Genomic DNA, 13,111 nt, shown 5'->3' with positions numbered 1-13,111 from the left:
CTCTCCTCCGCTCGGCCTGTTATTATCATCACACGCTGCACCACGCTGGCCAGTTCATTACACTCCCAAAACAGCTCGCTCACAGCCCTCATTACAACACACTCACAGCACACTACAGACGCTGACACTGAATGAGCTCCGCATTCATTTACCGCAGTATTCAGATGCACTTCATAGAATACTGTGGTACATCATGATACCCTGATTAACCAAGTGTTGTTATTGTTAACTAAAAGTAAAAACACTTGTAAAAATGTTATCAATAAAAAAAAAATATTATTATATTTTTACAAATGTTTTTACTTTTGATTAACATTAACAACTCTTGGTTAAAAAAAAATATATATATATATATATATATTATTATTTTTTTTTTTAGTAAATATCAAAAAGGTTGCTTTAATGAATAGGTTGAAGCACTGAAATTTACTAAAACTTAAATAGCTTTTATTTAGGGGGGAAAATTATATAAGAAAAAAGGATAAGACATCTAAAACAAATAAAATAAATATTTTGTAAAAATTACTTTATATATATATATATATATATATATATATATATATATATATATATATATATATATAATAAAAGACAAAAACAAATATTTAAAACAGTTTTTATGTTCTATAATATATTTTAGGTTCAGTGACGTTAGGTTTTGTCCATAAACAGACTGTCTGAGATGTCTATAAAACACTGACTTAAAATCTTTCTGTTATTAAAATAAAGCTGAAATAAATTAAAGTATACAGCAAATATTATATGAATAACTTAATCTAACTTAAACTTAAATGAATATTAAAAATGTTATGCTTAAAATGACTAAAATTCAATTGACATAAAATAGATAAACACTTAAAATATGAAAAATTAAAAAGAAAAAATAATAAAAGTAGATAAAAAAATACAAATACTAAAACACTGAGCAGACCAATTATTCTCACTGTGAATGTGCAGATATTTTATATTTATAGTTATAATAACTATAATAAGCATCTAACCAGCAGTGTTTTCATCTCTGGTGTCAGCGCTCACACACACTCACACACACAGAGCCGCGCTGCTTTTGAGCTGCTTAGCAACAGTCTGCGATCTTGTCTCCTCTAATCAAACATGAAATAGTCTTGGATCTCCTTCAGCCGCTCACGAGGAGAGCCGTCCTGTTGTCTTCAGATGAGATAAACTCTTGTCAAATGGATTTCGTCCTGCGCTCTTTCCTCCATCTCTGGCTCTCTTTGGCCTGAAATAATGAGCGCTTCCTGTTGCCCAGAGACACTGTGGCCCGTCCTACAGTTTCCATTATTCACACGCTCGGTCCCTGTGTGCATGCATAATCTGATCCAGAGAAAAATGCATGTTTGTTTGCCTCAGAAGCATTCTTCAGTTTGATTATAAATTGAGTGCAGATTTGATTTAAAAAGATTTTAAATTTCCTGTCAGGTCCCACGCAGGAAAGCAGCTCTGACCTGGCCAGCAAATGCACAAAAAAGAGGGTATAAGGATTTAATGAGGGCTGAAAGGAATAGTTGACCCAAAATTGAAATCGAGTAGAGGTGGATGTTGTCAAGCTCCTGAAAATGACAAAAAAACTGCATTAAAGTATCATAACCATAATCCATATGACTCATGCACGCTCCTGCATATTCAAATAAGGTGTGCTGCATTCATTTATCCAATACATTTTCATGCATGTAATGCATAACGACTTCAATTTCTGTTTTCTCATTTAAAAAACAACAATTTGGGAATCCGTCTATAAATGAATCTGTATGACTCATGCATATTCAAATGTTATGCATTCAATTATGCAATGCATTTTCATGCACGTAATGCATAATGAATTCAATTTCAGTTTGTTAAAACATCAAATCATATAACTTGATAGATTTATAGTGTTTTTTTGCTAATTAACCTATTAATTAATCAATATGAAGCCTGCACACTTTTCATTTTATTCATTTACTGTATGCAGTGCATTTTCATGCATAACGACTTAAATTTCAAGTTTGTTTCTGTCATGATTTAATGATACAGTTGTGGTGTGTTTTGGGAATCATCTTATAAATTAATACATATGACTCATGCATATTAAAAATTGGGGTTCCGTATTCATTTATGCAATGCATTTTCATGCACTACAACTTGTACTGTTCCATTCATAAAACCAAAAATCAAATGACTTGACATTTGTTGCCTTTTGTGAATCAGTCTATTAATTAACTCATATGACTCATGCATATAAAAATTGGTGTTCTTCATTCATTTATTCAATGCATGAAGCATATTCCTGCACTTAGTGCATAATGACTCAAATTCCAGGTAGTTAAAACAAAAGCATATGACTTGATACAGGTATAGTGTTTTTTGGGGACTTACCCTTTTAATGATACCACATCACTCATGGATATTCAAATTAGGTGTTCCTCATTAATTTATGCAATGCATTTTCATGCACTTAATAAAAAACAACTTAAATTTCAAAAGTCATATGACTTAATGATACATTTATGGTGTTTTTGTCCTATTTTTCGGCTGCTTGTTACTGTATTAAAACATAGTGTAGAACATCTCCGAAGCAAACCATGACATATTTAGCATTTTTGGTTGCACTTTTCCTTTAAGCGATGAGATTATTACTCTTGCAAAAAGTCTGTATTTCCAGGTTTGTGCAGTACTGAATATTCCTCACCTGTTGTTGTTCTTTGCTCTCAGTGCTAGAGGAATATGCTGTTACAGAAGGATGTGACTGTGATAGATACTCAGGCAATAATGCCACATCTGTGACTGGACCTTTAAACAAAGAAATAACTATCGATTGCATCTCAGTCTGACGAGCTGTTTCCCTTCGCTCCGGCGATGATGTGTGTGCTTGATCACACATGGCTAGTAAATACTGCTTTCCCACCAATAATGTGGCATTTCAGAATACATCTCCATCTTACGAGAGACCAATCATTTCCACAATCATTTCTCTGCACTGTAAATATTATATTTCCACTCGCATCACGCTGAGCGTGGCCGACTATTTGATTTGATGTGTTTGCAGAGCACTCTTCACAAAATGTGTTTCATTTTTAGAGCATTTCAGTTTTTTCCCTTGTGAATTCACTGTTTTTTCTGGAGTCTATTTTCCAATAAAGAGAGAAACTTGCATGAATTTGACGAGCGCATCGGCTGTGATGAGAAAATGCTGCATTGGCTTTAAAAAGATTTAAAAAAATAAATGTACATAAACATAAATTTGACATTTCCATAAATCTATTCATTGGTAACATTAATAGCAATCACATCACCTAATTAAAAATGCAGTGTTAAAAATCTAAAATTGTATAACAAAAATTGTATATATTAAATTAAATATATATATATATAAAAATTTACATCACAAAGATAAGATACATTTACATAACTATTCACATTTCCATAAATCCCCTCAATAATAAAATTAAAAATGAATGACAATCAAATAAAATGTTATCTTTTATTTTATATATATTTAACAATTAAAATTTGTTATATTTTTATATCTCAAAGATAAAATATACATTTTCATAAATATTCACACAAGTGTCCATAAATCCATTCAACAGAAAATTATTAATCACATTACATAATTAAACATGCATTATTTATACACATTTTATAGCAATGCTTTTATTAAACTATTGAAATGTATAAAATAATTAGGTTATAATTTATTTCTAAGATGTTATTATATATATATATATATATATATATATATATATATATATATATATATATATATATATAAATAATAAAAAATATTTAAAAACAAATAAAAAAAAATCAAATATTTTATATATCATATTTTATATAATATTATAATACTGTTTTAATGTTATATATTGTGTTATTATTGAAAATGAATTAGTGTCTGTGTGTGGGTTGTGTTATTGAGAGACGAGCTGGTCTGCTCTGATGGATCGACTGAGAGCTGGAGTAAATAAATCATTCTGGAGGCATTAGCCCAGTTTTCCGTCCTGTTTGCTAATTATCTCGAACACTCAGATCCCGCTCCCACAGGATCCGTTAAGCAGGCTAACGGCCAGTCATAACAGAGCTGTTTAACAGCCAAGCCCACGATAAACTATTTCAATTCCTTTTCTCTCATCTGTAATGGGATGACATTAATGACAGCACGGAGCTGGTGCGAGCGTCAGGATTACAGACACACACTCAAACCAGCATGAACGTGAGGTCAGAGGTCACAGAGAGCAGGTCGGCCTCATAAACACACACAGACTGACACATGGATTCATATTCAAACTGCACAGATTTAGCTGCGCTTCATACACACTGCTGGTGGAAACATCAGAAATAATAATAATATAAACCATTAACATACAAGTAAAACAATAAACTGTTGTGGTCTGTTTCATAAAGATAAAGGATACATTTACATAAATATTCACACGGGTTTGCATAAATTCATCAAATGGATAAATTATTAGCAATCACATTATTAAAAATAATGTGGTTTTAGTGAAATGTTGTATATATATACAGAGAGAGAGATGTATTGTTTTGTATTTTCTTCTAAAATTAAATTTAATGGCAATTTATAGTATTAGCTATATATATTATTATTATATGATATATTATTATTAGCACAAATGCCCCCAGCAAGGATAGTTGAACATTGTGAGTGCAGCCTGATGTTCTCACTAGGCGGAAAATATACAAAATAATAAATGATGTTTATCTGAAAGTGTACACTGCATGTTTTTAGTGTCTCTCTTGGTCTCGGAGGCTTCACTAATGAGCTGATGTGTGTGTGTGTGTGTGTGTGTGTGTGTGTGCAGGACGTGGTGGTGGTGGGCGAGGAGAACTTCACCACTCCCTGCTACATCCAGATGGACGAGGAAGCGTGTCACATCCTGACCGAGACGCTGGGCACGTACTGTCTGGTGGGTCAGTCGGTCAGCGCCGCCGCCGCCAAGAGACTGAAGCTGGCCATCTTCGGGCCGGTCAGCTGCACCGTCCTGGAGTACCACATCAGAGTCTACTGTCTGGACGACACGCAGGACGCGCTTAAGGTTTGATCACGCAGCTCCACAGCCCACTGACTCCTTCATGAAGGGAAGTCTCAATCAAAGCCACAGCAGAACAGTTTTGTGTCTTGAATCGAGTTGAATCGACTGATTGAATGAATCGAGTGAGTCACTGACTCAGTAACACGTTCATAAAGAGCAGTCACTAACCTCGTTTCTGAATGAATCCGCCGTTTGAATGAATGACTAATGACTCGCTCATTCATTTATCCTCATTTACTGGTTAGAGTTGCATTTTTAATAACAACAACAACAACAACAGATTTTTATATTAATGTTATTAATATATAAATAATTTAACCAACAATATGCATGAACAATATAATTGCTATAAAATATCTTTAAAAGTGAAAATGACTACTGTTAAAATAGAATATTAGTTAACTAAGAATGTGAACAACTTAGTTGTGGAGCGTTCTGTTAAAGTGAACTTCTTTCTGCTGATAGTTTGTAGCTGAACTCTATTGACTTTAAAAGTTCAGCACGACTTGTTTATTTACTTGAAACCATGAGCAGCCTTTAACTCGCCAAACTGAAGTTTCACAGTCGCTTCATCAACACTGAGTGTGTGTGTGTGTGTGTGTGTGTGGGTGGGTGTCAGCAGCAGATGTAGTGTAGGTGTCAGCAGGCATGCGACAGCATCATCTCAATATAAACAATGATATGAATCTGATTTCTGTGAGGCCTGGACACTGAAGCCGCCGCAGAACCGCTACAGTGTGACATGTGCGTTCCTGCTGAGTGCTGACGGACTTCCTGTGTGTGTGTGTGTGTGTGTGTGTCCGTCAGGAGGTGCTTCAGATGGAGAAGCAGATGGGCGGGAAGCTGCTGGACGAACCCAAGTCTCTGAACTTCAAAGACAGCACACACAACCTGCGTCTGTCTCTGCACGACGTCCCACACACTCTCTGGAAGAGCAAACTCATCGCCAAATACCAGGTACACACACACTGAACAACACATCCACTAAAACACACACACACACACACACAGGTGCATGAGCATGTACAGTTTGAGACAATATTTTGCTCCAGTATCTTGAAGTTTAGGGCATAACTGCATTTGTAAACGTGTTACTCTGCATCAGATTTGTCATCAGTCAACTGTATGAAAAATATTTTCATCAAGTTAATCTTTCACAATATAGTTATTCATAGTATATGTATATATGTATGCACAAAAGCAGTCTCAAGTCTCTGGAGTATATTTGTAGCAATAGACAACAATACACTGTAAGAGTCAAAATTACACATTTCTCTTTTATGCCAAAAATCATTAGGATATTAAGTAAAGATCATGTTCATGGAGATACTTAGTAAATCTCCTACCATAAATACATAAAAACGTAATTTTTGATTAGTAATGTTCATTAAGAACTTTATTTGAACAACTTTAAAGATGATTTTCTCAATATTTAGATTTTCCTGCTCCCCTCAGATTCCAGATTATCAAATATTGTCCGATCATAACAAACCAGACATCAATGGAAAGATGATTTCTTCAGCTTCAGATGATGCATACATCTCAATTCAAGAAAATGGACCCTGGTGACTGGTTTTGTGCTCCAGGGTCACATTATATATATTAATCAGCTGGATGTATTGTGTGTGTGTGGCAGGAGCTGGCGTTCCAGCAGGTGTGGAGCAGCTCTCAGAGGAACCTGCACTGTGTCTTCACTCTGGAGCGCTTCAGCTCCTCCACACTCGAGCTCTGCTGCAAGCTGTGTGTGCGTCAGGTGGAGGGAGAAGGACAGATATTCCAGCTCAACACCGCGCTGTCTGAGGTCAGTCACACCACACACACACGCACGAGTCACGCTGATATAAAACACACTTTACTATCAAAACACTGAGAGCAGGATTATTACCTGCAACTAGAACCAATTAAAAGAGAGCCTTGTACAGAGGACAAAAACTTTCATTAACCTGTAGATTTAAATGAATGCCCCTGAATACATCACAAGGATATTGTGTCATTTTGACGGTTTTCAAAACTACTGTTTAATAACCATAACATGCAGTAAGAGCCTTTCTACAATTAAAGAATGGTTTTTGGGGTTTTTTACGCTGCAGCCTGCAACTATTGGTCTGAAATGAACCCTCACTTTACATTTTCTAATGATTTTTAAAGAATATCATAATGTTATACATTGAATATGTATATGGGTAACTACTAATATGTGACTACTAAATTTAAAAAATAAGAACTAAATAGACATTATAAAAACAGCAAATGCAAAAATGTATAAAAATTAAAGCAAAATTTAAATTATAAAATACTAAATTATTAAAAAAAGCTTTGTTCTATTGGCATCTCTTGAACTCATTCGACAATTTTTTTTACGTTTTAAGTAATTGATAATTGTTTTACCTTTTTAACAAATCTTTTAAAGTTTTTGACAGAAAATTTATTTATTTATTATAAACAGTATAATTTTTTTTATAAATGTTAAATATTCTGACCATGTTTATTTATTATTATTTATTATAAATAGTATTTTACATTTATATAAATATTCTGACAAAAATTTATATAGATGTATGCTTATTATCCTAGGTTTTGATGTATTTTATGTATAATAAACAGTATACTTTTTGATTGTATAAATAATAAAAAAATATTTTGAGAATTTGTTTCATGTTGGATGGATGGATGGGTGGATAGATATATGGATAGATGATGGATGGATGGATGGATGGAGAGGTATATGGATGGATGGATGGATGGGAGAGGTATATGGATGGATGGATAGATGATGGATGGATGGATGGAGAGATATATGGATGGATAGATAGATAGATGGAGAGGTATATGGATGGATTGATGGATGGAGAGATATATGGATAGATGATGGATGGATGGATGGATGGATGGATGGGAGAGGTATATGGATGGATGGAGAGATATATGGATGGATGGATAGATGATGGATGGATGGATGGATGGATGGATGGAGAGATATATGGATGAATAGATAGATAGATGGAGAGGTATATGGATTTTAGGATGGAGAGATATATGGATAGATGGATGGATGGATGATGGATGGATGGAGAGGTATATGGATGGATAGATGGATGGATGGATGGAGAGATATATGGATGGATGGATAGATAGATGAATAGATGGATGGATGATGGATAGATAGATGGATGGATGGATTGATGATGGATAGATGGATGGATGGATGGATTAATAGATGAATGGATGATGGATAGATAGATAGATGGATGGATGGATTGATGATGGATAGATGGATTGATGATGGATAGATGGATGGATGGATGGATGGATGGATGGATTGATTATTAACTGTCCTCAAAGAAAGCATTGTGCAGCTCTGATCAGAAGAAGTGTGTGTGTGTGTGTTTGCTCAGGACTCTCAGTGCATCGACACGTCTCTTCTGGATCCGGCCAGTAACATCACCACTCTGGTGGGTCCCAACGCCTTCCGGATCCCGCTGTCCATCCGACAGAAGCTGTGCGGGAGTCTGGACGCTCCACAGACCCGCGGGAACGACTGGAGGATGCTGGCGCACAAACTCAACCTGGACAGGTCAGAGCCATTCACTCTTATTATATCAAGCTCCGTTACTCCAGTGTGAACTGATGTGTCTCATATGCTTTAAGTGGATTTCTTTTTTCACTTTTTTTCCACTTTTTTTCCTTCCATATATAATATATTTTTTTTTTAACATAAACTGTATTTTGTTTGTTTTAATGTTTTACTTAAATTTTTAATTGCATTTTATTTTATTGAAAAAAAATGATTATTTTATGTTTTCATTTTACATTTGTATTTTTGTTTAAATAATTTACATTTTTTATTTTATTGTATTGAATTTTTTAGTTTAACACCACAAAAGTCCCATCTGCCTAATCAACACACATTTTAACAAAAATTTCAGGAAGTCTGCTGTGGTTGGTTAATGTAAGTGTCAATCAGACTGCAGCCTCATCTCTGATTGGCTGTTTCTGTTTGACCCTTTAAAGTCAGATTTTGGAGACTCATTAAGTTTTAGTCTGATTTCATATTTCAGTGCACATTAATAGTTTTTCACTGCTGGTTTAATCATGTAATAAATGTAATAAACAGTGATAAGGTCACAAGACGTCCTGCAGTGGTTTTCTGTGTTTGCACTCGTCTCAGCAGGAGTGTCTTATCTATCCCAGCATGCCGAGCTGCCAGCAGTGTTGCCCCTCTTCTGCTACCTCAGTCTGCCTGTATTTGTCACAGTTTTCCCAGCATCCTCTCCTGCTGTGTTTTCTGTGTAAATGTGGCTCGTGGAACCAAATACACAAACCAAACCTTCACAATCTCATAAGTAGAGTTTAAAACATCATTACGTATGACACTTTACATGCTTGAAGACGTTTAAATAAAATCACTGCACTGGTATATATGACCTATATATTTTTATGCAGAGCATAATGGGATATCATGAGAGCGTGAGAAAAATATAACATTATTTAATATATTTTATCGTAATTTTATTTCTTTGTTTTCAAATGTGCTTTTTGTATTATTTATATATATATATATGTCTGCACTGTGAAAGTTCTTCCTGCTTATGAAGTGAACACATATTTTAGAGGCATGATATGCTCATTTTGTTTTAATGTTTTGACCATTTAAAATAATTGTATTTATTTTTATTTGTTCATGTTTTTCCTAGTATTTCTGTTTTTGTTTTGCATCAGTGCAAAAGTTTTTTATCTTTATCTTTCAGAAGGCATGATATTGTGTTATTCGTATGTGTTTGTTTGTTTGAGGGCATTTATGTATCATGTTTTGTTAACATTAGATTTAGAGTCTATTTAACGATTTCAATAGCTTTTTTATTTTTTTATCTTGGTTGTGTTTCAGCAGCAGTCCCTGTCTGTCTAAATCAACACAGATTTGAATTGATAATTCCTAAACGGCTCTATGGTTGGTGTTAATGTCCCTGTCCATCACACGTCTGATCTGTCGCTCCGCAGGTATCTCAACTACTTCGCCACCAAGTCGAGTCCGACCGGCGTGATCCTGGACCTGTGGGAGGCGCAGCACTTCCCCGACGGCAATCTGAACCGTCTGGCAGCGGTTCTGGAGGAGATGGGACGTCACGAGAACATCATGAGTGCCGAGCACTGACACCCGTCCTTCCCAGGAGTCCCAGTGGATCACTGTGAGCGCGGCACACACGCTCCCAGCAGAAGACCACAGTCCCATCCCAATCAGTTTCTTAGGAAACATGACTTCTGCTGTCCGAATACTGGACCTCTGACTAGACGTCACGTGACTCGTGGCAGCTCGGAGGTTACTTTCTATCAATCTGTTGAGAAATGCCTTTATTTATATTCCGTTTTTCTCTCGGGTTTGGCATCTGTGTTTTTTGCGCCACCCAGTGGACTGAGCCTGTAACTACACGTCTGTCCAGCCTCCTGTAAATATACATCTGAACTGTAAAGTTTAACAGTGTTATTCTTCCGTTTTCTTTTGATTATTAATTGTTTCGTTGCATAGTGATCTGTGTGTAATCAAAATTTAGAGGGAAAAGGGTCAAACGGATATCTTTGAGCGCCGTTTTGTTAAACGTTCACCCACTTGCTTCGCAACTTAAACGTGATTGTGAATTTCTGGACGCGTTTCAGGAATAAACTTTACTGGCCAGGATTCACAGAACGTTGTTTCTGAAGAGCTCTGTCTCTGATTCTTCAGCTGAAGGCCAATCGTTGTGATTTTATCAGATGGACGGCAGCGGATCGGAGGAGTGAGTGATGAACGGATGGATGGATGCATGCGGTAAAATACAAAGTGTACAGAGACCAACTTCACTAATAGCCATTCGAGTGTTTGTACTTCACCTTCATTCTCTTGTCCAGATTTCTAAAGCTGTCTATGCAAAATCTGCATCCTTTATAAAGCAAATTATACATGCTAAAAACCGCTAGCAGTCGCTTTCCATAGTTCTCATACGATTATTCTATTTATAGTGAGGATGTTACTTATTCTTTTATGGCACGTTCATGACGTAATTCGCAAATGCTTGCATCTCCTCTGTGAAGTTTCTGTACAAAATGTAAGAAAGAATTTTTAAACAAGCAATAAATTATATTTATATGCAACACTGATTTGGAGTGTGTGTCGTCGTTATTACGTGTTTATATGCTAATATCAAAAGTCATAAGCATAATACATTTTTTTTTTGTTGTGTTTTATTTGTAAAATATTTTTAAAAATTTATATTTATGCATTTTTGTTTCAGCACTGCAAAAGTTCAGTCTTCTTGAAGGTGCCATGTGCAAAAATTGAGGTAAAAATATCCAAAAAATGACCTACACGCATCAAAAGAATGAGAAGAAATAAGGGCGATGATGTCATTAAAAAAATGTCAAGTTATAGTGCTGCAGAGATATCAACCTTAATTAGCAGTAGCATTACTAGCCCCGGCCCGACAGGTGTCGTAATACCAGTTTCGGCCATGGGAGGCGGTATGCGGGCAACATAACCACCAGCCAACCTGCAATACACGAATAACTCGCACGGCTTGTGGGCGTAATCTAACCTGATGTCAATCGTGTGGAAATACAGCCCACTACTTCATTTCAGTTCAGGGAAGAGAGCGGAAGGGTGACTTAAGCCCTTGGCAAGAGACCACCACCCGCTACAGGGAAACAACCGCGCACGGAATCACAAATCAAATCCGTTAAGAAAAGGAGCCGAACCAGAGTAAACATCGGCACTGCTTTCAATCGCTGGAGACAACTGATGGACCTGAAAGAAATGAGGTTCGACACCGAACTTGCAACATTTCTTTTGGATTGGTGAGTTAGATGCTGTTAGTATTTCGCTACAAGTTTGTTTTATAGGTTTGTGTTTTTTTTCGGGAAGTTATAACATAGAAATGTATCGAAGGCTGTTCTATAAACGTGCTAATGTTAGCGATGGCTAACCGTAGCTGCGTTTGATAATAAGCTAGCTATAACTTACCCATTTTTTTATATCATAAGTAACCTGCTCTCTCTAGTCTGTTGGTCTCCATGTCCTCTTTGCTTCGTGGTTTTTCTGTACGTGAGAAAATTGATGTGTGGCGTGAAAGCGTGTGAAAAGAGTCAATTGCGTGTGTCTCACGGTGAATGCTTGAGAGTTGGCAGCTCTGGTTAACGTTACGTTGGTTGGCGCTAGCTTGGTCAACATCAGCTGTCTGATGTTGACCAATGATGTTGACAGAATGCTGTCTGTCAAATTAATTTAATTCCAATAATGTGTATATACAACTCAATGTAATATGAACAAAACGAATATGAACATATTCACTGGGAAAGGTGAAGGGGAGTAGCTTGAAGATGTCATGTTTCAAAATCACTTGACATCACCCAGCGTTCCTCTGGAGGCAAAACGTCCTCTTATAGCAGCGGTCCTCGCGCCCCACTGCTCTGCATATTTTGCGCGTTTTTTCTTTGTTAACACACCTGATTCAGATAATCAGCTCGTTAGAAATGAACTCCGTGCATGAACTGTTTTTCAAATGTTCATTGCTCCCTACTCTCTGAGCAGGGGAAATCTGTTGAAGTTTACCTCACATCGAAACATTCATTCACTGATTTGTGCTGTGCATTGTCTTTAAACATGGACAACTGTGACATCATATACCTCTGTAAATCAATACAATTTAAATTCACGTCTTGCACACTTCAATGCACTTTGATTAGAACATATAGCTACGTTCACTTCGAACTGGAATCATGGCTGAATATCCTGTGATGTCCACTTCGCAGGGCACTTATGTTCGAATAGAACAAATGTCTGAAGCGCCAAGAGAAACGTTCAAAATGTGCAGAGCAGTGGGGCGCGAGGACTGCAATTGAGAACCGCTGTCTTATAGTGATGTGTCGTTTAGTGATGTGTCGTTATTGAACGATTCGTTCATTTTGAACGAATCTTTAATGTGACTCGGGAAGAACGAGTCGTCTCGGGGAGTGATTCGTTCAGTCGCGCATGCGCATCATTCTATAGGTTCTGTTCTAGTAGTAGTGATTCACCTGTCAGTCAATGC

The 13,111-nt window shown here is 36.3% G+C and overlaps 1 protein-coding gene across 2 annotated transcripts in view; it reads left to right on the top strand.

Annotated features, from left to right (window-relative positions):
* The window catches only part of LOC132127807 (netrin receptor UNC5C-like), a 182,123-nt gene extending 170,937 nt beyond the window's left edge, over positions 1-11,186 (top strand). For both annotated transcript variants that reach the window (XM_059539938.1, XM_059539939.1), the window contains 5 exons: positions 4,824-5,057; positions 5,862-6,011; positions 6,691-6,855; positions 8,450-8,628; positions 10,053-11,186. In XM_059539938.1, the coding sequence (XP_059395921.1) occupies positions 4,824-5,057; positions 5,862-6,011; positions 6,691-6,855; positions 8,450-8,628; positions 10,053-10,206 (882 nt within the window). In that variant the 3' untranslated portion in view covers positions 10,207-11,186. The remainder of the gene's footprint in view (positions 1-4,823; positions 5,058-5,861; positions 6,012-6,690; positions 6,856-8,449; positions 8,629-10,052) is intronic.
* The last annotated feature ends 1,925 nt before the right edge of the window (positions 11,187-13,111 follow it).

The sequence above is a fragment of the Carassius carassius genome, chromosome 45 (assembly GCF_963082965.1).
Source record: "Carassius carassius chromosome 45, fCarCar2.1, whole genome shotgun sequence".
In the NCBI taxonomy this organism is placed as follows: domain Eukaryota; kingdom Metazoa; phylum Chordata; class Actinopteri; order Cypriniformes; family Cyprinidae; genus Carassius; species Carassius carassius.
Note: the sequence above shows the minus strand (reverse complement) of the source record. Positions and strands in the feature narration are given on the sequence as shown.